This window comes from Muntiacus reevesi, chromosome 3 (assembly GCF_963930625.1).
Source record: "Muntiacus reevesi chromosome 3, mMunRee1.1, whole genome shotgun sequence".
Taxonomy (NCBI): Eukaryota; Metazoa; Chordata; class Mammalia; order Artiodactyla; family Cervidae; genus Muntiacus; species Muntiacus reevesi.
The window spans coordinates 58,858,985-58,886,626 of record NC_089251.1 but is presented as its reverse complement, the minus strand read 5'-3'; the positions used below and the strand labels follow the sequence as shown (position 1 = coordinate 58,886,626).

Genomic DNA, 27,642 nt, shown 5'->3' with positions numbered 1-27,642 from the left:
CACTCTATCTTGCTATTATCTTGCATGTCAAGAAATGCTGCTACGCAATATTTTTTTTGTTTGCTTTGCCTGTGCTCAGAATAACACATATCACCAGTAAAAAAAACAAACAAACTGCACATTCAGCAAATGTTATAGTTATCAGGAAAGAAGAAATTACTCATCACACCAGAGAAATCAGCTGACAAATTCACTGTACCATCCAGTGGAGTGACAGGAATTATTCTTATAACTTCAGTGTGATAGTTAAATTGGACTCTCGGGGCATTCTCCAACAAGGTCAGGCTTAAGGCTACTCAAACTCCTTGGCTTTCTCATACCTAAACTTCCTTTTTCCATAATTAAGGTGAACACTGTATTTGGCTTTCTATTTTTTGAGTGGGATTTTAGTCATGTTCAGATACTTAACAAAACTATCGAGAGTCAAATTTAAATGAAGATGAGACGTGTCCATGAAGGAGAGAGAGCTGCTGCTTCAAGGGTGCTTCCTTCTGACTTGTCTTGGATTTGTGCAAGTTAACTACTCTATGGACTTTTGTCCTCCTCATTGTTATTTTTTTTTTTAAATATACTGTATATGCTGCAAACCACCCTTCCAGGACTAGTCTGCTCTAATGCTCCGAGAAAGCAGAGTTTTATGCAGATGTGGTTACTGTAAATTATCCTCAGTCCCAGAGCCCTCTGGACTTGAATCCATTTCTAGGAGGGCCTCCTGATGGGTGAAGGTCGAGCTGAGAGTTATGCTCTGCCGTGGCTTCACAGGTGCGAGTTCATCTAGTTTAATGTTTTCATTTCTAACCAGAACCGTCTTGTCCATGTTTTCTTCACTGTGCCTTGCGACAACAGCATCGAATACATCCAATTTTGGTGGTAAGGTTCCACTTTCAAACAGGTATTTGGCTAGATAGGAGATGCAAATGTTGGATAAGAATGAGGTCACCATGGCGAGAGTTTTAAATGGGAATCTCTGGTTATATATGCCACCTTTATCAATGTAATAGCCAGGGTAAAAGATCAAAGGCTGCAGGTTCAGGTAGGGCTCCCCGCCAGTGACTCGCAGGAAAAGGCCCGAGACGTAACCTGCCGCCGCCCCATACGTGTTGGTACCCTTGATGAAGAGCACGCAGAGCAACTGCGGGAAGATGATGATGTAGACCAGGTCAGAGCTCAGGTACCAGAGCCCATACACCGTCTTCGTCAGCAAGGCCATGGTCATCGCAGAAGCTCCAAACACGAACACTGTGATGCGCATGACCCAGACGATCTCCTTGTCGGAAGCCTGTAAGAAATCGCCATTGAGTCAGTTTTTCTCAGAAAGTGCGGGCTTCTCCAGGAGGAGAATGAGATGCCTTCCTGTGCTTTAAAGCTGCCCTAAAGAACAACTCTGGTTCAAATGGCACAGCCTACAGGTAAAACCAGCAGCAAGGAACAGAGCAATCTAGGTGGCCTTCATTGTGGACCTGGGAAGGAGATTCAGTGATCCGTATGGAGGAACCAGAGCGCACATTTGCGCTGCTCGCTGAATGTCAGAAAGAGACTCAAGATGCTGCAATGTTGCAGTGAGGGGGCGTGGCCTACCTGGCTTCCTCTCTCAGTTGAGAGTAACCGCCTTACAAAACAAGTGGGACTACTTAGATGCTATATGGCAATACTTGTATAACATTGTATAAATATTGTCTTCAAAGAATAGTTTATAAGCTTTTAAAAAATCATGAAACTAAATGGGCTTCCTTGATAGCTCAGTTGGTAAAGGATGTGCCTGCAATGCAGGAGACACCGGTTCCATTCCTGGGTCGGAAAGATCCAATGGAGAAGGGATAGGCTACCCACTCCATCATTCTCGGGCTTCCCTTGTGGCTCTGCTGGTTAAGAATCTGCCTGCAATGCGGGAGACCTGGGTTCCATCCCTGGGTAGGGAAAATCTCCTGAAGAAGGGAAAGGCTACCCACTCCAGTATTATTCCGGTCTGGAGAATTCCATGGACTATTCCATGGACTATCCATGGACTGGGATAGTCACAGAGTCAGACATGACTGAGGACTTTCAGTTTCACTTTCAAACAAGTATTATACATTGTGTATTTAAGTGAAGGCTGAGAAAGGAAATTTGAAAATTGAAAAATTAGGAGTTGAATGCAGATTAGAATCTAAAACAAAGCATTGCTAATAGCAACACAAAGGGTACTATGGAGTATTAATTCCTTATGTACCTCATTTCACTGTTAAGCACAATCTTATTCATCTGCAACTAAAAAAACATACATAATCAATAAATTATTATTTGTGTATTTTGTAAAATTCATTTTTCTTGCCTTCATTTTAGAAAGACCATTGTGTTGATAATAACAAAGATTTTCACACACACACACAAAAGAAGTGAGACCATTGTGTTAACTATGACCTAGAAAACCTATAGAAAGCCAAGCCTGAGTGAGGGGAGAAGGTGTAGAAGGCTATGGGCCCCTCAGTGAGCATGAGCGTGCTGCTCTATGCCCTCAGATTCAGCGAGTAAAGTCAAATTGAGAGGCTATTTCCTGACAAAGGAGGGCTTGGGATTCAAGTGAAGAGCAAAACAAGCATGACATCAATACCTATGAAATGATGACTCACTATGTTCCGCCTACACCAGGGTTTCCTGAGTTTCTTACTGTATTTAAACTCAAAGTTTTCTAAGATATTTTAGGTTTTGTTACTCCTTTATTAGAAAGAGAAGACATTTAAATTATTGCAATATGACTGTACCTCTTGGGAAATAGTTATACTGATGCGTGTCCATCAGTAGTAGAGTGAATAATAGCATGCATTAAAAACCTTCATGTGTGTATTAGTCACTCAGTTATGTTCGACTCTTTGCCACCCTATGGACTATAGTCACCAGGCTCCTTTGTCCATGGACTTCTCCAGGCAAGAATGCTGAAGTGGGTGGCCGTTTCCTTCTCCAGAGAATCTGCTCGACCCTGGGATACAGTCCGGTCTTCTGTATTGCAGGCTGATTCTTTACTGTCTGAGCAACCAGGGAAGCCTTCATATGCAACATATATGAAGGACCTTCATATACAACATAAATAAAGTGTATCATCATTTAACCTTGTGTGCTGAATCAAAGTAGGGTCAGATTTTCACAAAGACTATTAATAATATAGAATAATACTTACACAGTAAGTGCAAGGATGAGAACAATAACAACAATGTAATGTTAAAGAAAATATAACTATTCTTACATTTTGTCTGAATGAAAGCTGGTAGATGTTGCGAGCAAACATCGAACTTGCTGACAAGATGGAAGAATCTGCTGAGGACATGACAGCAGCAGAAACGGCTCCAAGACCAAAGTAAGAAATGTACACAGGGCAGAGATACTTGAGGACAATCGGCAAGATCATGTCTGCCTCCTGTTTCTCCCTGGGAGCAAGAGGCCCGTATGCAGTCTGGTTCCAGGCTGTTGATAGAAACAACAAACACAGCCAAAGAGCCATCTATCCATCCGTCTGGAGTCATTCTATTTACTAGGTAGCTTTTGAAATAAATTCAGAACATATGACCTAGTCTAATCAGTCGGAAATCTAATTAGTCCAATGGGGTATGTTAGTTTAATTAGGTGGCAAGTCCATGTATTGGTCCATGACATTGTCTCCTATATTCTGGTATCTAATGGGCTTTGGTTACACTCAGTCTTATCCACAGGACCTGCACAGAATATGGTGGTGTGAGATTTTTTAATACAAATTTCTCTTCTGCAGTGTTAGAAAGGTGTTGTCTGGCGCAGACTCATTGAAAACAGGTATTCTCAAGCTGAAGCCTCGAGGGTTCCTCCAACCACATGGAGATGTGAGAGAACACATAGTGTTTCATTGCTCAGTTATACACATAAGTGGATAAAGACAAGAGTGGGCCTCTTTTCACCCATTCTCTTCCTGGATAAAGCCTTGTGGTGGGAGCTTCCTTGGCATTATTTTTCTCTTGAATAAATTCCTTCTTGCATTGAATTTCACTTGTTAGAAATAAACATGAATGAACCAAAGACAGTCCCTTTTTATTGAATGAAAAATGCAAGTATGGGGTTGAAATTTTCAGGCAGTTTTTGGACTCTGTGGTAAAAGGACTTGAAATATAAGCTTATCTTTGCATATAAATCTTTACTGTTTAGTTATACTAGTATGTAAGAAGAATACAGCAGAAGCTTTAACAGTTGTTTAATATAGCTCCTTTTTTATTTGTTGAACGTTAATGTCACAATTATAGGACCATATGGGGTGATTTTCCTTGGATCCTACCATTTTTCCTTCCCTCATTTTCTATTAAAATTGTTCAAAGTCATGCTTTTATGTGGCCAGTTTTATAGCATTAACTGAAATATTATGGGACCAGAAATAATACCCAAGGATCAGGAGTAATTAGTAAGTGCAATCAAATTAAGGACGAAACTTAAAAAATGTTCAGGATAGAGGCTAAATGGGAGGTAAGCAAGTCATAAAACTCTTTTTACCAATTTTGAGTAAGATATTCTCTAAGTGCCTTAGTGTTTTAGTTTATCTTTACTTACAAACTTATTGATTGATTTCTCCAAGAAAGGAAACCTTTAATTAACAAACTATTGAAAATGTAAACTGCAGCCTCAAGTTCAAAGTGATCCTTGGGTGGTTATGGTGATGGCAGGTCAACTTCTGAGTCAGTGGTTCTCTACTTTTTTTTCCATTAAAAAAAAATTGGAGTATAATTGCTTGACAATGTTGTGTTAGTTTATGCTGCACAACAGCATGAATCAACCCTACGTATACATATATCCCCACCCTCTCTTGATACTCCCTCTCAAACCACATCCCCCTGCCCCTGCATCCCACTCCTCGAGGTCATCACAAACAGAGCTGAGCTCCTTGCGCTACATAGAAGCTTCCCACTAACTGACTGGTTCTCAGCTTTGACTTACCAAGGGGACTTTTAAAAACACAGATCTCTGACTCTATCTTAGGTCACTAAAAGAAAATCTCTGTGGAGTAGGATAGAAACGAGTATTTTTTGAGTCCCTCCACCTCCCTGGATGATGACAGTGTGCACGTTTGTTGAGAACCATGGCTGACAAGATCACAGATACACAGTTGATAAATATCCCAACAGTGGTGCTGGGGCCTGCTCACAAATGTCTTATTGGTGAGGTGAGCAGTCAAACAATGTCTGAACTATAAGACGATTTGTTGACGTCTTATAATAACAAAGGCAGATACACGATGGGGGTAATGGGGAAAGTGGGGAAGGGAGGGCAGCTGGGTGCTCGCTGGTGACTTGGGTGAAGCCTGAGTGAGTCAATCAGTGAAGCTGCCAGAGATTTACCTGTTGATGCACCAATGGCTCCAATGAGCACGGCTGGCAGAGCCATCACCAGGCACCCGAAAGCTGCCAGGAAAGACAGCACCTGGGCGTAGGTGGCGGAGGATGAAGACAGGACCCTCTGAAAGTAGGCTTGCCACGGGATTCCACCCAGCATCTGCATGGGAGCCATGGGGACCCAGGATGAATGGAAGCAAATAGCATCTATTAGTTGTTTTTATTTTTTTTAATTTCCTGTTTTATTTTTATTATAAATTAAAAAAAATCTTTTAAAATTGGGGGATAATTGCTTTGCCATGTTGGGTTGGTTTCTGCTCTACAAAAACGTGAATCAGCTATATGCATACATATATCCCCTCCCTCCTAAGCCTTCCCCTCCTTGACATCCCACCCCTCTAGGTCATCACAGAACACAAGGCTGGGCTCCCTGTGCTGTACAGAAGCTCCCCACGAGCTGTCTGTTTTACACATGGGAGTGTATATGTGCTCATTGGGTAATTTTAAAATGAGATTTTTTTTTTTATAATCACATTCAGAGTAGTGACAAGCAAGACTCTGAAGCACAGAAAATGGTTCTACATGCCACTCGTGTTCACTGCTGTCATTGTCACAGTTTCAACTCTGCAGACTTCCTCAAGTTCTTTTCTTTCATAATTATATAGCACAAGATTTTCTTTTCCTTAACTTACCCACTTTAAGCTGTGTTAAAACTACCCAGAAACCTTCAATTTGTTTTCATCTGGAAGTTCTAACCACCACAAAATTGTCTCAAAAACATTAATATTCTGAAATCATGAAGTTTAATTTGAGTCAAAACAACCCAATGAATATTTCTGGATCCCAGTCATGTGCCAGGTAATGGAATGGTTTTGGAGCCCAAAGATGAGTGAAAAGTGGTTTCTACTCTTGAGATCACTGTCTGCTGGGAGAACTAGTGCATTGAGGTATTTTCTAATATAGAGAAAATACTAGAATTTCTCTTTATACTCATTTCTACTTTGTACATAACTGTGAGATTGTTGTTTTATTAAGTGATTTACACAATGTATAGTACAGTATATATAAGCAGTCTATACCTACACTGGGGTTGTGCTTAACATTCTTATTTGAGAATATATTATAAAAAAATTGGAGATATTGAACTGGAATGTAATTTGTTGATGCTCTAAAGAGGCACTATGGGAACAATAATGAGAAAGAACTAATCATCGGGGGGGGGGGGGGGGGCGGGTAACAGAGGGAGGTGGAATGGTGGGAGGAAAACTTCCCTAACCAGGGAAGCCCATGGAAATGATATTCGAGTCAATCCTTGGATGTCAAGGGGTGTCAGTGGGTGGAGATGGAGGGAGGAAAGTTCTTAGGAAATAATCCAACATGAAAAAGAAAGAAACCAAGAGGCAGCCAAAAGACCACCATGTATTTGGTATAAGCAGAGGTCAGGGTGTGTGGGGGTGGCTAGAGAGGAGACTGGACAATTCTCTAACTGACACAGAGTCAGTGTTCAGTAAATATTTATTGTGTGAGTGAGTGAATTGATGAGGGAACTTCCCAGATCACAATGTACTGAAGTTGCTTCTTCAACTGTCTCTCTCATTGGCTCCAAATCCTGGGATATCTGTTTGTTTATCAGTATCTCACATATTGGCTCCAGAACAATTTCCTTCTTATAGAAGCTATACAAGCTCAAAAAGTTGGCTTAAAGCTCAACATTCAGAAAACTAAGATCATGGCATCTGGTCCCATCACTTCATGGGAAATAGATGGGGAAACAGTGGAAACAGTGGCTGACTTTACTTTTTTGGGCTCCAAAATCACTGCAGATGGTGATTGCAGCTGTGAAATTAAAAGATGCTTACTCCTTGGAAGGAAAGTTATGACCAACCTAGACAGCATATTACAAATCAGAGACATTACTTTGTCAACAAAGATCTGTCTAGTCAATGCTACGGTTTTTCTAGTAGTCATTTATGGATGTGAGAGTTGGGATATAAAGAAAGCTGAGTGCTGAAGAATTGATGCTTTTGAGCTGTGGTGTTGGAGAAGACTCTCGAGAGTCCCTTGGGCTGCAAGGAGATCTAACCAGTCCATCCTAAAGGAGATCAGTCCTGAGTGTTCATTGGAAGGACTGATGTTGAAGCTGCAACTCCAATACTTTGGCCACCTGATGCGAAGAGCTGACTCATTTGAAAAGACCCTGATGTTGGGAAAGAGTGAAGGCAGGAGGAGAAGGGGATGACAGAGGATGAGATGGTTAGATGGCATCACCAACTCAATGGACATGTGTTTGGGGAAACTCCAGGAGTTGCTGATGGACAGGGAGGGCTGGTGTACTGCGGTTCATGGGGTCGCAAAGAGTCGGACATGACTGAGCGACTGAACTGAACTGAACAAGCTCAAAAGCAAAAATAAACAAAATAAAATAAAACAAGGAGAAATTCTAAAATTCATAATTCCATGCCTCAACTCTATATGCTTCCAAAACTTTTCCCTTTGTTTTGCAACCTGTGAATCAATCTATCATTAACATCTTCCATATGATAAATATTTCATCAATAGTTTCAATGACTGTAAGAACTGATATACATAATTTATATACCTATGTCTCTGGACACGTAGGTCATCAAGGTTTGTAAGTAAGGTACAATCTGGCCTCCACTGATGAACAGAAGCTCTGATGGGAAGGTGGAGCAAGGATTGGGAGCCCGCTCACCAGGGTGTCCAGGGGTGGCGATGAGCGCTGAGATGAGGATGGACATGTGTGTCACTTACCAACAACAGAAAGCTGTCAAGCCACGTGTAGATTTCAAATGGCTCGATGGTCCCCAGCCAGGGCTTCTGGTACTTGGTGTGCAGGGCAGTAAAGCCAATGTCAGCAACCGCAGAATTGGACAGCGCGAACGGCACGCTGATCCACTGCAACCAGAGTTCGTGAAAGCATTAGTGTGACTATCTGGGACATGCAAGATTTCATGTATTGGGTTTTCTTTTTTTCTCATAGATGGCACAGCTTGGTCATTCCTCTTGTTCAGGGGAGGACCTGGAAGCATGTTCTCTGTGGACACCATGGAACACTGATTTAGAAAAGTTAGAGTAACACGTTGTCAGCTTCTGAGCGAATTATGCCATATCACATTGACTGCAAAACCTTTGGGAAGAAAACACTGAATTCGAGAATGTTACATATGTTTATACAAAACATATGAATATATGTTAACACACATATATATATAACATGTATTTTCTTAGAATTAGAAGATATCCATTCCTTAAAGTGACTGGGAAGATTTGACTGAAAATAATTTTTATACCCTAGGAGCAGTTTCTTGGCACAACCAAAACTAAAGTATGGAAAGGTTAAGAGGCAAACACACATCAAGGTCAAGGTTTAAATTTTAACTCTGACAGAAGTCCTTGAAGAAAGATCACACATGTTTCCGTCAAATGTCGGCGTTAAGGGAAGGAGCCCCCAGATCTTCCTAAGAGTTAACTGAGGGCACTCTTCTGTCAAAATCTCACAATGTGATTAGAGTTTTTCACCCAAGTAATGCATAGAGAAGTGCGAAATTTCCAATACTGTATGGCTTACTGTGTGTTAGTCATGATGGGGAAGTAGGATGTCTATTAGTTTTTGTTGAGTTAGTATGAAATACCATGTCAGCTCTTACAAAAGGAGAAATGAAGGAAGAAGGGAGGGAGGATGGATGGAAGGAAGGAAGGATGGAAAGAAGGATGGAGGAAGGCGGGAGGGAGGATGAAAGGAAGAAGGAAGTCTGAATGGTGCTACTCACCAGTCCCACGAAAATGCAAAAGAGCTGAACGACATCCGTGTAGGCCACAGAGTAAAGACCGCCCACCAGGGTGTACAGGGTGGCGATGAGCGCTGACACGATGACAGACATGTGCACACTGGCCCTGATGATCACGCTGATGGTGGCTCCTGCAGGGGTGGGATGGGGACAGTCCAGGTGAAGTTCCACAGTCCAGCTCTTCCTTCTCAGTAACCTGAGTGTGCCTGTACACATCTGTGTTTATATATACATATACACATACATTCTAAAATGTTCTTTCTTTCTGAAATTAGTGCTTTGCTCACTTATTTATGAGGACACCTGAAACTCACGACTTGATAACAGAATTCCATGACATAAACTGAACTGAATGCTACCATAAGGTCCTGCAATCATTCCACCAACTGCCTGAAACTCTGACTTCATTGAACACATGCAGTGTATTTACTCACATCCATGAGAAAAGCAAGCCTTTATGATGAGCATAACCACCCAGCTTCTCATTTTACACTTAGCATTGATTTGCTCTTTTACATTAACTCTGACCCCTGTCAGCTTTTATTAGATAACACATGGTCTAAGGTACCAGGGTTTGAAATAAATTCATAGGAGAAAATAATAAAATTGGTAATAAAATTGCACTTTCCAACTTTTTCAACTTTATGAAAGATTACTTTTATTTTATTCATTTCCTGCAGCATTCCAATCTTGTTCCTGGGATACAAATGTACTGAAGAGTCATAGATTTAGCATCAAGGGTTTTTATACTCCCTTAAACATTTTTCTAAATTAGAGTATAGTTGCTTTACAATTTTGTGTTATTTTCTGCTCTGCAGCAAAGTGAGTCAGCTATGTGTATACAAATATCCCCCTTTTTGGATTTCCTTCCCATTTAGGTCACCACAGAGCACGGAGTAGAGTTCCCTGTGCTCTGTCGTAGGTGCTTATTGGCCTCCCAGGCCAGACACTATAAACTCCTAGAGGAAAATAGAATCAGAACACTCTCTGGCATGAATTGCTGCCAGATCCTTTTAACTCACCTCCTAAAGTAATGAAAATAAGAACAAAAATAAATAAATGGCATTTATTGGACTTTTAAGTCTTTGCACAGCAAAGGAAACCACAAACAAGACAACAAGACAACCCCAGAATGGGGGAAAGTATTTGAAAACAAAGCAATTGACAATGGATTAATATTCAAAATATACAAACAGCTCATGCAACTCAGTATCAGCAAGCATCATGCTTTATAGTGATTTTCATCACTATAAATTCATCAAAATTGTAAGCCCACTTTAGAAATCAATCTATGCTTTTCTAACTTTATGACTTTGTTTATTGTGTTTGCTGATGTCTACATTTCTAATAGAATATTAATATCATGGTATGGATAGCTGGACCACTGTGCAGTTTTGCACAGTCAGTTCAGCATTCACTTGTTGTTCTACACACCCTTTCCTGTTGTTCTCAAGAGTGGTATAGTTTATATTTTGTATTATTAAATGTAGCAATGATATTCCTCTCACGCTAATGTACATGCAACATATTTGTGATTCCTTTGAGTCATTAACTGCAAACTTACATTCTATCCTCACTTCTCAATTGCATGCTAATAGCATATGCAGCCCATCTGAGATGAAAATCCATTATCTAAAGAGCAGTATGAGATATTTTGATCTGAGATAACAATGCAAAATATTTTTCAAAAGAATCTTCTTAGTGTTCTGGTTTAGTGAAAGTGTAAGTCACTCAGTCATGTCTGACTCTTTGCGACCCCATGGACTATACAGTCCATGTAATTCTCTAGGCCAGAATACTGTAGTGGGTAACCTTTCCCTTCTCCATGGGATCTTTCCAACCCAGGAATTGAACCCAGGTCTCCTGCATTGCAGGCAGATTCTTTACCAGCTGCGCCACAAGGGAAGTCCATGGTTTGGTATCAAAATTAAATTACTTTCTTTAGTAAAAACCAATTGAGAAAAGGAAAATCTTAGTAAAGAATTGGGAGCAGAAGACAAAGGAAAGAGGTTGGTTATTTACAAGTGACTTTGGACAACTGACTTATTGTTGTATGGATATTTAACAAGTTATTTTCTTTTCTCCTGAGACTATTCACTTCATGTTGAAACTTTAGCTGCAATTCTTTGCCATTCACCTTTGGTCTAGCTCTCTACTGTAATAACAATATTTTAAAGTTACATCCTATGAATTATGAAAAGTTCAATAATTACTCTACTTCTTTTGAATACTGTTTAATTTTCCACCCTCTGGTGAAATTTCTATTAATACTACACCTCCAAAGGTAGGGAGGCTGCATGTTACAGAAGAAAGATCACTGGATGAGGAGTCTAAAGATGTAGGGTTTAGTGTGTGGTGGCTGAGGTGGTAAAAGCGTCTGCCTGCAATGCGGGAGACCCAGCTTCGATCCCTGGGTCAGGAAGATCCCCTGGAGAAGGATATGGCAACCCACTCCAGTACTCTTGCCTGGAAAATTCCATGGATGGAGGAACCTGGTGGGCTACAGTCTATGGGGTTGCAAAGAGTCGGACACGCCTGAGCGACTTCATTTTCAGTTTTCACTTTTAAGTCACTTCAGTCGTGTCCAACTCTTTGAGACCCCATAGACTGTAGCCTGCCAGGCTCCTCTGTCCATGGGATCCTGCAGGCAAGAACAACAGGAGTGGGTTGCCATTCTAGTAAAAGCTGTCATTTGGCAGTAACTCAGTGGCTTTAAAGAAGCCACCGACTTTCATTTCACTATTAAGCTTGGAATGAATTTTTTTCTCCAAAATATTTTCTAAATCATTCCATCATTTGTAGTCAGTAAAACCAAACCTAGATTCTGGAGCTGCTGTGAAATATTAATTTACTTATGCAGCCAGAAAAATAAATATACTGCAAATAAAGTTATAAAAATTCTCTGAATTTGATCTGTTATGTAAATACACATTTCTTTAAGAAGCTTTAAGGATGTTGTCTATATATATTGAGAAGACAGTTTGAGATACTCCTAAGTTTTACAGGTGAACTATGCACATTCATAGTAAGGTGGTAAAATATCTTGTCCTGAGCTTATTTCTAATAAACACTAATTTTGAAGTATATTCAACTATTATTTTTGAAGAAAACAGAGCTGTTAAATTGAAATATACATTTTTTAAACTAGAGCATATATTTCAAGAATAGCAGTCATGTTTTCATAAATGTTCTTTGATACATATGTATGTAAAGAGAGAGACATTAACATATTTTACATGTATGTTGACATACACACAGATGTAGACACATATTTACTAAAATAACTAATTGCAGCAAAGTTCAGAGTCTAGCTACTATGATTTATATTTCCAAAGTACTTTAGAAATAATAGGTTTTCACTCAATTCTCCCTTTAGGGCTCTGTTACATGAATTGATCCTTATTCAGTGAGAGTGAACATTTTGTATTCTGTTAGATATTCAGCCCACTCCTTTTTTGATATCTCAGCAGGCAGTTTGTTCTTAAAACCAAAATTTTCTGGCTTTGAAACCAATGACAAATAAACTACCATTGCTACTGAGAGCAAGGTGGGAAGGGAGCTGTGTGTTTATGCAAAATTTCATTAGGATAAGGCATGGGTGGTTGTGGAGCATGATCACTCAGTGCCAGGAAATTGCAATATTTTCACTAAATTATTACAGTGAAAATTATTTACCTATTAAATTTACTTCTTTTCTACATTAAGTCATTCCTTCATCTGACAGTTGGAGACCACCAAAATAAGATACAATTATACAGGAGTCTAGAGAGAAAGGGGTGAAGAGTGGCATAAAATACTATCTGATGTTACAGAGACCAAATCTGATGACAACCCTGAAACTCGAAGAGTAGCCTGTGGTCTAATGCATAACACAGAAGGAGATTCATGTCATCTGACTTTTCTTTGGGCCACTTAAAGCCTGACTGTAGATGTAAGCCCATTGATTCCATTTGTAAGAGGAGTTGGAGATGACAGTGTCCTGGGTGTCACACAAGACACAGCTCATAGGGGAAGGATAAGGAAGGCCCAACTCTGTGAGTCTTCAGGAAGGAACTCAACATTCAGTGGGATAGCTTAGACTTATTCTGGATGAAAAGGGAGGGTGCCGAGCCTGAAGCTCGCCCACAATCCCACTGAACTCTCTCACTTCCTAGGTTTTATGAGTGGGCTGAGAACTCAAGGACAGGTTGTTCTTAGCATGGGTGGATCTTGGAAGTAAGTTAGACCACAAAGAGTCTAAGCGCATATTTCAAATCCCTGAATACGTCACACTCCAACACTCTGGATAAAATGGGATTCATTGAGAAAGGAAAGACTACTGTTTTCCTTTCTCTCCTTTGAAGAAAGTGTAGGTATGGGTGATTCGTTCATTCATTCATGTGTAATGGGATAATAAATGCTAATAAGATGCAGGCCCTGCCTTCAAGAAATTCATAATTCCTTTTGTGAACGTTTGGAAACTGGGAAATAGGTAAATAGCCATGTAAATACAAAGTAATAAATCCAATGAAAACAAAATTTCTGGTTCCTACAGAATCCCAGAGGAAAGGCATCTGGCAAGTTCAGGATGACTGCCTGGAGGAGGTGACATCTGTAGAAGATTTGAAGTCTCTTTCTGGTTTGTTTGAAAGGAAAGTGGGCATCCTTAGGAGGGGTCACTGAGCTTGCAAAGTTCTGGAGGAAGGGAGAAGGAAGAGTCCAAAAGGAGCTTTTCCAGCTCAGTTTAAAGGTCTAGTTTTAAGTAGTAAAGGGGTGTGATCAGATTCAGTCTAATCTACTGTGTGAAGATCATGGGAGAAGTGTGGCCTTGTAAGCAGCAGGGTGGTGGTGTTAGTCTAGGTAAGCGAGACTGGGGCCTGTGGCTGAAGATAGTAAAGCTGTGTATCTAATGCTTGTTCAACCAGAGTGTGTGTGCATGCTAAGTCACTTCAATTGTGTTTAACTCTTTGCAACCCTATGGACTATAGCCCGCCAGACTCCTCTGTGCATGGGATTTTCCAGCAAGAATACTAGAGTGGGTTCCATTTCCTCCTCCAAGGCATCTTGCTGACCCAGGGATTGAACCCATGTCTCCTGCATTGGCAGGTCAGTTCTCTACCACTAGCACCACCTGGCAAGCTCCCTGCATGCAGAAGGATGTTTCGTTGGTTCTCACCTAAGGCTGAGAAGATGGCTGCTGCCCAGAACATCTCTCCCATCAGTGCAGGGATGAACAGAAGCCCACCCATGCGCTTCCCGTAGATCTGCTGGAAGGGGTCTAGCATGGTCACGTAGCCCTTGGAACGCATGGGTTTTGCAAAGAACAGACCACCTAAAGGAAATTCAAACAACCTTTAAAGAGAAACTTGAAAATCTGCAATATAAAAGTCTTTGCTAACCTTTTACTGTGTATAATTTCTCAAGGGAAATGAACTTTTTAGAATACTTCTATGTGTTGAGGAATCAGTCTGCAAAATTCTGTGAGTACAGGACTGAGAAATATTTAGCAATAAAGTGGAAATTCTTTAACACAACTACCACTGTAGGCATCCAAGGCTGTACATAGCATGGCCAAATCATGCGGACTGAAAAACGTGGACCAGCTCAGCACTCCCTTAAATGTCTATGCACCTGTATTACCCAGCAGGGCATTCATTTGATTAAGCACAAGATCCAACAAAAGTATTCTAAGAGCAAAAAAAAAAAAAAAAAAAAGGAACTGTGTTAAGTAATATTCTTGACCTTTTATTAGTTTGATTTATAACAAGATATTCAGGTACAATTCAAATTGATTCATTTTTAATGATATGTTCACACTACTTTGGAAATAAAAAACATCATTACACTAAGAAATTCACTGTGTTGATTGCAAAACGATCAAGGGAATTTTTTCTACATAGTCCATAATCAGAGATCCAGTCAGCTACACATTCGTGCTACCACTTTCTGATAACAGTGACTTAAGTGGGATTTCCAGCGGCATTTCCCACAATAGTCATGCTGTTTGACTTATTCTTTCAGTTGCTATTTATACCCCTAATCTTTATGCTTTACTGACTGAGTCACTCAGGTATAAAGCTTTTCTTACCTAAAATCAGACTAAGAGAATATCCAATGGGTGCCTGAGCCCATGCCAAGCCGTAATCTGGAACATACACGGCTTCAGCTGTCCCGTTGATGTAGCCTCCTCCAACCCAGGTGGCTGAAACAGGATGAGAAGCGAAGGGTAGATGTGTCATGCCTGTTGTCCCTGAGACCCGCTCGGCCCCACAGGTGCCCCTGAGCCCCGAGAGGCCTGTGGGACTGCCACCAGAGACATGGCTGGTCTGGGTGGAAGTGATAAAAGAGTGAAAACTGCACTTTGGATTTCTAAGACTCATCATGGAAAAATAAGTGTTAAGACTTCTCAATCTTCTTTGTACTGGTTACACAACAAAACTAAAACATTCTTAACATACTGAGTTAAGTAATTCTATTATTCACGTTAATTCACCTATTTTTTTGTGCTTTTTAAAAAGCGATATGTAGAAAATTGAAGATTACATTTGTGGCTTGCATCATATTTCCACTGAACAGTGTTGCCCTGGATATTTTCTAAATCCACTGAGTCATGAACATTTTGAAATGGTATTATAATATCACCAAGTCTGAGATCATATGTGATATATTTCAAGACTGCTTCTGTTCTTAATAATGCTATAACTCTCCCCCTAGCTTCCATAATATGGAATCAAGTGTCTTGATTTCAAGGACCTTTTATTTTAATTGTATTGATTTTTCCTCATTGATGATGACTATTGTCTTCAAGGAGTGAAGTGTGTGTGTGTATGTGTGCACGTATGCATGTGTGGTTGTGGGTGTGGGTGCTTTCCATTAACAGAGTCACTTCACAAACATGCTGGGTGCATAGGGTTTTGGCAAATCTATTCCAAATGATAATGTAGTTGTACTTACTACCTTACACTGTTAAGGAAGTGGAGGGAGGAGGGTGCCAGGTGATGTAATTGAGCTTAAATTGCTTTTTCCTTCTCTGTCTCCCCAAGGACCTGACCTACACTTAGGGCTTGGGTCAGCCTTCAGGAGAATTAAAATGTTGACTGCATGCCCATTTGCAAGTCTTTGTTTTAACCTGGGTCTTTCAGGCAGACATTTGATATTTCATAAAGAATGAGAAGAACTATGTTGTCTTCAGATATTATTTAGTAACATTTTTATAGCATAACAGCTGAAGAAGGGAGGCCATAGAATCAACAAAAACATGTTTGATTAAACAACTGAATTAAAATATTGATTGCATCCCCATTTGCAAGTCTTTGTTCTAATCTGGGTCTTTCAGGCAGACATTTGATATTTCATAAAGAATAAGAAGAACTATGTCATCTTCAGATATTATTTAATAACATTTTTGTAGCACTACAGCTGAAGAAGGGAGGTCATAGAATCAACAAAAACATGTTTTGATTAAACAACTTTGGGTCCAAAATGATCTATAAACTCTATCATTTTCTCTGAGAAGAACTGTAGTAGTTGATTTTTGCTGAAATGGTAAAGTTAATGGAACACTCTAATTTTGGCAGGTTTTACCCTTTGAAGAGTATTGTCAAATTATTTACAATAATCCCTAGGTGTAACTGCTGTAAAGTTATGAGGAATAGAGCCTGGCACGAAGCTTACCAAATATGAGACTGAATTCTGGGCTGCAATGGGTGGTAAAATTTGACTCTGAAAAATTCTCTGAAATTTCACAGTTAGAATGTTCGTAAAACAAATAATTTGTTTATGAAACTGCCAAAGACAAGTGTTTCTTGCCAAAATTTATCTGGCATTTAATCCAAACCTGAAGCAAAGGAGAGAGAGCCTTCAGTGGTTGATCCAGTTTTTAAAAGGTCAACCTGAAAAGACCTTCCTGCAAAGGAACTTTATATACACAAATGGAGAGTTTATACACAAAGTCCTCAAGTGGACAAATGATATTTAGCAGCCACCCCATCTTCACAGCAGCTTTTCCGTGTTGATCAATAACAAATGCTATGATGTACTTTTCTTATCCTAAACCTGGTGAAATTTTAAAGACTTTCCTCCCCACCTCCCCACAACTGGCAAGTAACCAAGACAATGACTTCTCACAGCACAGCCCCTGAGACCTCACCTTCCTGTCAGGCATCTGTGACTCCTAACACCACACAAGGAATGTTTTGTCACATTAAGTAAATGCCTGATGGTCTTATTAGTGATCTTATTAGGTCTTATTAGCACAACATTTGTTAGTGATCATTTTTCATTGTGTAGGTATCCTCTCCATCTCCAGAAAGAAAACTGGTACTTGAGTTAAAATATAATAATTACAAACTATAGTATTAAAATATTATAATATAGACAGGTGGACTTGGGTACTTTTTTGTAATTAAAGTCCCTCCATTGTTATCAATATGGTCATTTGCTTGTTTGTATATTTTCACATCGGATTCTCGAGAACAAGGATTCTTTTAAATCATATGCATTTTTATTTTCAATTTTTATTCCTTATCAAATAACACAATCAATGAATCTGACAAGTTTAGATAATATGGTTCAGATTTTAATTGAATTATGATATTGATCAAGGCTCTGTTTGGTTCTGAGAAAAAAAATCTTTAAAAGCTAAGTTCAAGCAGGACATGTTATAAGAAATACCATAATTCAAATTTTTTCAGTATAGTTTAATAGCCTATTAGATTAAAATCACTCTAAATGATAAAAGAACAAATTATGAGATATTACCTTTATGAATATAATTAATGTATTATTTAATTAGAGTAGTAGAAAGTTACCATAATTTACAATTAATAAAATACTTTAGTATGCAACAGTTCATTTATTCTTTTCAACCATTTGAATGAAATCAACAACTGTCATTTTATTTTGCTTTTCTTCTTATTTTCTTTGTCAAAAGAGAAATCTGAGGGAGATATAATTACAATGCTTTAATTCACTTCAGATACCAGTATCCCATGTGGGTCTTTAGAGGAAAGAAGAGATGTTTGTGCTCTAATGAAAACTGAAGATGAAGACACAAAGGTGCCTGTATTGTTCATCAATAGCTGGATAATAAGAAAAAAACCAAGAAAATCTGCACCAACATTTCAGTAAACATCTGCAGGTGATAGGTAACTGGGTGATTCTTATTATTCATGTTTTTGTATTTTTTCTGGTTTTGTTTATTATGCATCATAGAAAATATTTTGTAAAACACATTTTTTTTTCTGTATGTGTGTTTATGTAGAAAAAATGAGAAACAGGGTAAAAGAGAGCTCTTTTCACCCTGGGTATCTTTATGGAGAAGTGGGGAGAGGCTGGGTGTGGTTCACTGTGTGGCTGCCAGACCTGGCTCTGGTCCTTACTAACCACACAAGTCTGGGTCCTGACGTAGCGCAGAGCCCTTCCGAGTGCTGTCATGAAGATCAAACAAAACCATATATGATTGGCAAAGAGTTAAACAAACAAAATGTGAATATCTGAGAGGCAGAATCGACCATCAATAAATTATTCTATGACACTGTAGGTTTCAAATGGCCAAACAGGGATGCAGTCTGCCCACATTGGTTTGGAAAACTTTTTGAAATATGGGGTTAAACATTTTTAGCAGGACTGAAATTTGGTATCATTCTGATATGGTTTCCAGTGGGATATTTCTCCACTGGGCACTCATAGTAATCCTGTTGGTATGGATTATGTTGATAATATTTAAAAACCTAATACAACTCTAAAATGAAATGTGTGATGTTAGTGAATATGTATCAAGTGATAGCATGGATATGATTTTAAATAGTTGTTTTTCAGTATTATTTGAAGATATTAACAACCGAGAAGAACAGAAAAGAAAAACAAGCCACCACTTCATCAGAACCACCTTTGGGCGAAGGAGGAGAGACTCTGGGGGCTTCTGGCATGGAGGGGTTTGAATGGGTGACAGCTGCCGTTGGTGGCTGAAGGATTCTTACTAAGACACACCCTGATTTTTCCCTTTCATATCAGTATTCCTGAAACCTTTTCCTCAGATCCGTGGATTCATAATACGTGATCGTCTTCCTGTGAGTAAAATTACTTCACTACATGGGAGAATAAGGTTTTAAGACAGGACATCAATCAATTTGGAATTGGGCTGCCCCCAAATTTACTTATTTAGTTTTAAAACCATCACTGGTTAGTGTTCACTGACTAGTTAGCATTCATTAAGACAGCTCAGTCACAACTTGATGCCTGTAGTAAGGAGTAAAATTAGATGCTGCCTGCATCACATCAATGAACAGAAATACAACTTGTGAGACTCAGGCACTTCTGCACATCCCCCCCCACCTTTGTTTTCACTGCTTCCACCCACCTAGCTGTCCAGAGCCCAGATTTCTCTCACTGATGCTCTGTCCAGTAACTGATAAAAACATCATTTGGTCCAGTGCTACTGGGTTGAAAATATTTTAAAAGTATATAAGTAGTGAACACAGAGACTCCCTCAAGAACAAAGAAGGAGGTTTGCTTTGTTCGCCTGAAGAGCTACGGCAGGGATGGCACAAAGGTGGGCGTGAGGGGACCCACCTGTCATGGTGAATCCGCCCACCAGCAGCCCGATGTCGCGGCCGCCCACGATGATGGCCTCGCTACGCTCCTCCGCACTGCCACTGTTCTTGGTCCTCCAGGCAGCCCAGATGCCAACCAGCAAGATGAGAAGGTAGAACACCACGATGGCTACCAGCCCTTCCACCTGGAAATCCATTGTCACTGAGGGTTCTGGGCTCTGCCGCGGCAGCTACTTCATTAAGACTTCTGCGAAAATACAGATGCCTTACAAGCCAGCCAAGCAAATACAGGCAGCCTGGGTAGACCAGCTGGCTCCTGAGCGGTGGCCACTTAAAGAAGAAGTGCATTGAAATCCCATGTTCACCTGTGGCTGCCAACAAGCCTCCATTCCATCACTCTATTTCTGTTCAACAACTGAACCTTGTCTTGGGTTTGCAAGAAACAGAGAAAATGGGGGTTTTGCTGTTTAAGAAATGTACTCATTTTGTATTAAATTCTTGCAATGTAAAATTAACCCTGTGTTTTAACCCAGTAACTTGGGCAAGAAGACACTCACAAGCAGCAAGTCTGTATTTACTTTGGAACCAAGTACTATTCAATCCATAATTGTTCAGCAGTGTAGCTGCATCATAAAGATTCACTCCGAGAACCCATGGATAATCATTCATTCATTCAATCATCATCCCATCCCTCCTTTCAAACATCTTCAGGGAGAGGTTCCAAAAGTAACCTGACATGCAAATATCTGGGGAAAAAAATTAGGAAGATCAACTTCAAAACCACATGGGCCTCCAATTTTCAACAAGTGCGGGAGGATTAAGTTATGGCAACCACTAAACTGGTGTGCTGTTTAGAGGGTTTCCCTCTGTCGACTCTCCCCATCCAGTCTCTTCCCTCTCTCCCCTGCTCCCTCAGTGGCACACACAGGGAAATGACTTAAAAATACAGAAATGCCTGAAACATAAAGGAGCATCACAAGCACTAAAAGTAAGACCCTAAGAAGAGACGCGTCAAGTTCTAATGCCTTTAATTTCTAGAATTCTTGTTCTCTCGTATCTTCCTCTCGTGCCCGTGGCTATCCATTCTCCTCAATTGGCACAGACAAGTTTTTGGGGAAGCCAGACCTCCGTGCATGCAGATGGGCGACAGACCTTGGGCCAAAGAACCAGCCTCCGTCCCTTGGGCTCAGAGAAGGCGAACGGAGCGCGAGTGAGGGGTGAGCTTTGCCTTTGCATCTTTAGCACCCCTTGTTCCCCTCCCCACCCGCAGGTCTCCCCCATCCTGCTCCGAGCCGATTCTTCTGCGCCCCAGGGTCCCTCCTGCGCCCGCGGCGTCCCCGGGACCCCCACTGCACCCCGGCTTCACAGCCGCTCGCACCCGAGGACCCAGGCTGCGAGACCCGACCCGCCGGGCGTCCCCGCGGGAGGCACAGAGCCGCGTCGGAGGGGCGGCCCCGACGCGCTCCTACCTGGAGTGGCGGCCGCGCAGGGAAGCGCTCCGCGGGTCCAGGCTCCTCTCGGCGGAGGCTGCACCGGACACTGGCGTGTGGTGGGGGCGCAGGGCGGCAGGCCAGGAGGGTCCGGCTCCCGAGGCTCCGCACCGCGAGTCTCCAGAATCGCTGCGCGCGCGAAGTTGACAGGTGTGGGCGCGGCGCGGGGCGCTCGGCGCGGCCAAGTGGCGATCGATCCTGTATTGGCCACAGTCCCCTTTATAAGGGCGGCCGGTCGTCAGAGCCGGGGAGGCGGACGTCAGAGCAAAGTGCCCCGCGAGCCGGCGGGCGTGGGGCGCAGGGGACGCGCCGGAGCCGCGGGCCGGGCTGCGCTCCGGGCGCGGGGCCAGCGCCGCCGCGGGGTCCCGGCCTGACGACGCTGGCGCGGCGCGGCCACTCCCGCTCCCTCCTCCAGGAAGCGGGGCTCGATTCCCCGGAGTCATTGCCAATTCCTACTTTCCACGACTCTGGTTGGAAGCTGGGAATGGGGAGATGGGGAGGGTCTCAAGAAATTGTTTTCAGGTGGAGTCTCTGGAGGTCCAGCAGAGGGGAGGGGTCTAGGGAGTCTCGCCTCTCCCACACTTTGGTTTCTTGAGGCGCCACACGCTGGTGTGTGAGGACCCCTCCCCGGGTCCTGGTGGAGGCTGATCCTGGCTTCTCTGTGATGGGTTCTTTGAAGAAGACATCTCACAAAGGTTTCAAGAATCAATTTTAAGTCCATACCCTTTCTACCCTTTGGAGTGGTATGAAACAATGGGGGTGTCATGTCAGCCAGCCAAGGTTGAGCTGAACAGGTTGCTTGCCCACCAATGTACCTTTTCCAGTGCTGCAAAATTTTGCTACAAAGTTTTAAATATCTATCTACACCTAGACATTTATATCTGATACCTAGATTATATATCAGTGGGTATAGTTGCATGTCTATAGCTATATTTACATCTAGCTGTATTCCTGCATATATGGAGATAGATATAGATAACTGTGTGTATTTCTGTCAGTGTGCGAGTGTAGGGGAGAGAGGAGAGGGAGGGGAGACACACACAGAGAAAGACAGCCTCTCTGGCCACTCTCTCACTCAGCTCCATATTCCACCAGCCATGCCACTGAATTAAGCAGTGAAATATGAAAATCTAATAATTAATAGAATAAGTAATAGTGTTTGTTAACGACTGTCCACCTCTCTTGATGCAAAATTTCAGCTCATCCTCTGGTTTTGTACACTGGATTTGGAAATGAACTTTCACATTCCCATCACTACTGCTTTTCTTTGTTCTCTATAAACAATGATAGCATCCAACCATCTTGTTTGAGATAAAGCCTGGGGAGGTAAACTTCTTCAGATAGAGAAGGACCTGTGAGTACAGTTATCTTGTCTGATTTGTATGATTAACCCTGGAAAATGATTGCATAGCCTGTCAATATGACTCCATTTTTAAACAGGTAAGGATTATGAATTTAAGCAATTTTAAGAAATTCATGGAGGGAAGACAGAGATGAGATTTCATATAATTACTGAAATGCTCTTAGCAGAGATTCATTCATTCATTCATTTTGTTTTTGACAGTTATAACTCAATTTCTGCTTCTGGGCTTTGGCCACAGTTCAATGTCTTCTGTACCAGAATGTACTTCAGGTGATGATGGCGGAAAGCATGTGACTGTAGCAGTATACCAGGACAGGTATGTGTAGTGGCTGTGTGTGAATTAGTGTCCACGGCTAAGGTCAGTCTCAGATCCAAGGAGGGATGAAAGAAGAGGCTGTCCTCAAAGCAACATCACCAGGGCTTAAGGGACAAGCGTCGGAACGCAGCCAGGGCAAGAGCTCTCCTTGGGGCCCACCTAATCCACTTTAAGATGCGGGACTTGCCAGACTCCAGACTTGGAGCCAGATCTGGGAGGTACAACGACCTTGAAGATGGCCAGACAGATTTTGGCCTGGCAGAGGAGCTGTCTGTCCTTCATGACGAAGAATGCCAGCTGAAAATAACAACCGCTGACGTGTTGCGTCCACTTCTGGGGAGACATTTGCTCATCTGCCGGGTCCTTGGAGCTCCAGTGTCTGATCCCAGGATGACGCTGCTGTGAATTTCTGCTCCAGGATGTGTTCCCTCTGACACTCACTCCTCTGTTGTCATCAACATGCCTCTCCCTCTCCACTCACCTGGGAATGCATGATCACACACAGGGTTAGAGAAATGGGTGTCAGGGGAAGATTGATTACAGCTTTGTTGGATAAAAAAGCAGTGATTGCCTTTCCAAATCATTCATTTAACAGACTTTTCCAGAGTGTCTTCTGTGTTCGGAACATGGTCCTAAGTACAGAGAAATGTGCAGACAATGATATAACTCCTGCTCTTGTGCAGTTTATCATTAGTGAAAGGAAAGCAAAAAAAAAAAACTAGCAAAAGCTGTCTTCCTGCATGTTCTTATAAACTCTGGGAAGGATGTATTATATCTGTGCACTTGGATTTTAGGGAAAACAGAGACAAAAGGCCTTAAACAGAAGAGGGTTTTCTTCCTGGAGAAGGGAGAGCAATCATTCAACAAACTCACTTTGTGAACACTCACTATACATCAAGAATTGTGATCATTGGTAGGTATATAGTTAAGTGACTTGAGAGAGGAGACCAGTACTCAATGGGCTTGAGCTTTCCAGTTGGCTCAGTGGTGGAGAACCTGCCTGCAGGGGAGGAGCTGTGGTCAGACTTCTGGGTCGGAAGAGCCCCTGGATGAGGAAATGGCAACCCACTCCAGTATTCTTGCCCGGGAAATCCCATGGACAGAGGAGCCTGGCGGGCTACAGTTCATGGGGCTGCAAAGAGTTGGACATGACTGAGCGACTGAACACCACCACCAACAGGCTTACAGTCTGAAGCCTTGCTACTTAAAGTGTGGTCCTTGGAGCAATAGCACTGGTACTGTCTTTTCTCTTAATAACTTTGAGAAAGATCACTGGGCATACACATTCTGAACATGACTCAGATATGGATGAAAATGCACAGTGAGATTTTGGGGGATCCATTTTCCTTAAATCATTGCCTTTTATCTTGCCCTAGTTTCCTCATTACAATTTCTGCTTGAACCTTTCACAGTTTTTAGTTGATTACTTTTATCTTCAATGGCATTGCTGTCCTGTCACTTCCAAACCAGGATGATGATCAGAATCACAGAGTGCTTTAAGAATTTCAGGCCTTAGGGCTCCACAATAAGAATTCTGGTTTGAGAAATTGTGGGTAAGAGTTGAGATAGATCTTTTTTAAATTGACTTTCTTTTTTTTTTTTCCTTTTTTAAAAAAAGGTATTTTTAGTTTCAAAGCAAAGGAAAAGAGAGTATCTGAAATCCTCCCTGTCCCTCCATATACATTGTTGTTTAGTTGCTCAGTCGTGTCTGACTCTTGTGATCCCATGGCCTATAGCACACCAGGCTTCCCTGTCCTTCGCTATCTCCCGGAGCTTGCTCAAACTCATGTCCACTGCATCGATGATGCCACCTAACCATCTCATCCTCTGTCATCCCCTTTTCCTCCTACCTTCAATATTTCCTAGCATCAGAGTCTTTTCCAATGGGTCAACTCTTCGAATCAGGTGGCCAACGTCTGGGAGTTTCAGAATCAGTCCTTCCAATGAATATTCAGGGCTGATTTCCTTTAGGATTGACTGCTTTGATATCCTTGCCATTTCTATAAAGGCCACACATGCATAACTTCCACCATCATCAACATTCCCACGAAAGGGTAGGTTTGTTACAAAGGATGAATCTACCCTGACATGTCATCACCCAGAGCCTATAATTTACCTTAGGGTTCACTCTTGTTGTACAGTCTGTGGGTTTGATCCCATGTTTGAAGACGCGTGTCCACTATTATTGTGTTTCACTGCCAGAAAACTCCTCTGTATCCCACTGATTCATCTCTTCTTCTCTACTAAGCTGTGGCAATACTGATCTTTTTACTGTCTCCATACTTTCACCTTTTCCAGAATGTGCAGTAGTCTTCCCTTATCAACAGTTTCATTTCCTATGGTAACCCTCATCTAAAAATATTAAAAGGAAAAATGCCAGAAATAATTTATAAGTTTTAAATTGGGTGCTGTTCTGCTTAGTATGATGAATTCTTGCTCCATTCCACTCAACATGAATCATCCCTTTGTCCAGCAGATCCGCACATTAGACACTTAGTAGGTATCTGGATTCTTAGATCCTCTGTCAAGGTATCTCAGGGCTTGTCTTCAAGTCACCCTTATTTTACTTAATAACAGCCCTAAAGCATAAAAGTAGTGATGCTGATAATTTGAATATCCCAGAGGGAAGACATAAAGTGCTTCCTTTAATGAGAAGGTGAAAGTTCTTGACTTCATGGGGAAAGAAAAAAAATTATATGCTGGGGTTACTAAGGACTATGGTAAGAATTAATTTTCTATCTATGTGATTATGAAGAAAGAAAAAGAAATTTGTGCTGGTTTTACAGTTGCATCTTGAAGTGCAAAAGTTACTGTCACAGTGTATGATAAGTAAGTGTTAGTCACTCAGTCTTCTTTGTCCATGAGGTTTTCTAGGCAACGATACTGGAGTGGTTGCCATTTCTTTCTCCAGGGGATCTTCTCAACCCAGGGATCGAATCCGGGTCTCCTGCATTGCAGGCAGATTCTTTACCGACTGAGCTACAGGGGAAGTCCACAGTGTATGATAAGTGCTGGTTATATGGAAAAGGCATTAAATTTGCACAATAAGGTATTAAGAGGAGGAGAGAAATTACATTCACATAATTTTATTATCCTATTTTATTATTTTATTGTTAATCTCCTATTGTGCCTAATTTATAAATTAAACTTTATCATATGCATGTATTTATAGGATAGAACATAGTGCACTTAGGATTCTTTACTTGCCATGGTTGCAGGCATCCACTGGGGGTCTTGAATTTACCCCCTGGCCCCACCCCAGATAAGGGGAGACACAGAGTTGTTGGAATCAAAAAGTATGCAGACTTTTCAGAAGGACTTTATTCTTTCAGTCATGTGAATTTAAGGTTCCTCCATGACTTTTCATGGCTTGAGATCAGATCATTTGCAAAGATGTGGGTGGATCTAGAGTCTGTCATACAGAGTGAAGTAAGTCAGAAAGAGGAAAACAAATATCGTATATTAACGCCTACATGTGGAATCTAGAAAAATGGTATATATGATCTTATTTGCAAAGCAGAAATAGAGCACAAATGTAGAGAACAAAGGTGTCAAGGGGGATGGGAGTGGGGTGGGATGAACTGGAGATTGGGGTTGACCCATATGCACTATTGATACTGTGCATAAAGTAGATAACTAATGAGCACCTATCGTACAGCACAGTGAGCTTGACTCCGTGTTCTATAGTGACCAAAATGGGAAAGAAATCCAAAAATAAGGAAATATATGTATACTACGTATAGCTGGTTCACTTCGCTGTGCAGCAGAAATGAATACAGTATTGTAAAGCAACTATTCTTCAATAAAATTTAATAGAAAAGATATTGCAAAGATTTTATCAAAACACTGTAAAAACCAACAAGTGAATTCAGCAAGGTAACAAGATGTAAGATAAATTGCAAAATACTAATAAAAAAATCAAAGACCTGATGGAGAGACATGTTATCTTTATAGACTGGAAGACTCAACAGAATAAATATGTACACTCTCCCCAAAGTCATAGCAGAATTCTTTTAAAAAAATCACAGAAAAGCTATTTTTTGAAACTTATACAAACTTATTCTTAAATTTATATGAAAAACACAAGCCTTAGAATATTTGAAACAACCTTTATAAAATTAAGATGGACTTAACTGGAGAGCTATTGTAGTCAAGAGTATGTGGGATTGCGGAAGGACAGACACAGATCAATGGCTCAGAACACAGAACCCAGAAACAGACCCACACAAATTTGTCCAACCGATTCTTTGATAAAGTTGTAGAAGCAGTTCAAAGGAGGAAGAATAGCCTTTTCAATGGATTACTGAAACAACTGGCCAGCCACAAGCAACAGGAACAGACAAAAAGCTCTATGGTATTTTTTCAATTTATCAGTAATTTGAACACTCTTATAATAAAATGCTGGGGGAAAATTGCTCAACAGGTATTGCTTCCAATAGTACTACTTGGTAAAGTTTTAAAGCCAGTTATATATAAGACCAACTCATTCCATGTTGTATTTGGTCAGTGCAGAAATCCTCCCATTTTTATTGAGATATAACCACTTTGAATATCTACAGAATCCTTGTTAACACTCAGAGGTCTGTGCAATGCTAGTGCTTCAGTCTGTAAGAAGGGTCAACATTGCTTCTTCATATCTTTATTGATATTTCCAGTTGGGATTCCAAATAAACCATGGGAGCAAAGATGGCTGTGGTATCAGCAAGTGGCCAAGAGGTCTGCAGATAAAATTTCAAAATCTTCTCGTTGATCCTAGTTTTCTGCATCAGGGACTCTGGTTTATAGAACTGAATTGAAGACAAATGTGATAT

The 27,642-nt window shown here is 41.1% G+C and overlaps 1 protein-coding gene across 1 annotated transcript; it reads right to left on the bottom strand.

Moving 5' to 3' along the window:
- Nucleotides 1-649: 649 nt before the first annotated feature.
- SLC5A7 (solute carrier family 5 member 7) lies at nt 650-19,859 on the bottom strand. Its single transcript, XM_065927312.1, has 8 exons — nt 19,682-19,859; nt 15,198-15,311; nt 14,286-14,441; nt 9,113-9,261; nt 8,094-8,237; nt 5,328-5,481; nt 3,221-3,438; nt 650-1,279 (listed from the first exon to the last, which is right to left on the bottom strand). Exons 1-8 carry the CDS (start codon nt 19,857-19,859, stop codon nt 650-652), a joined length of 1,743 nt encoding a protein of 580 aa, XP_065783384.1.
- Between the last annotated feature and the right edge of the window lie 7,783 nt (nt 19,860-27,642).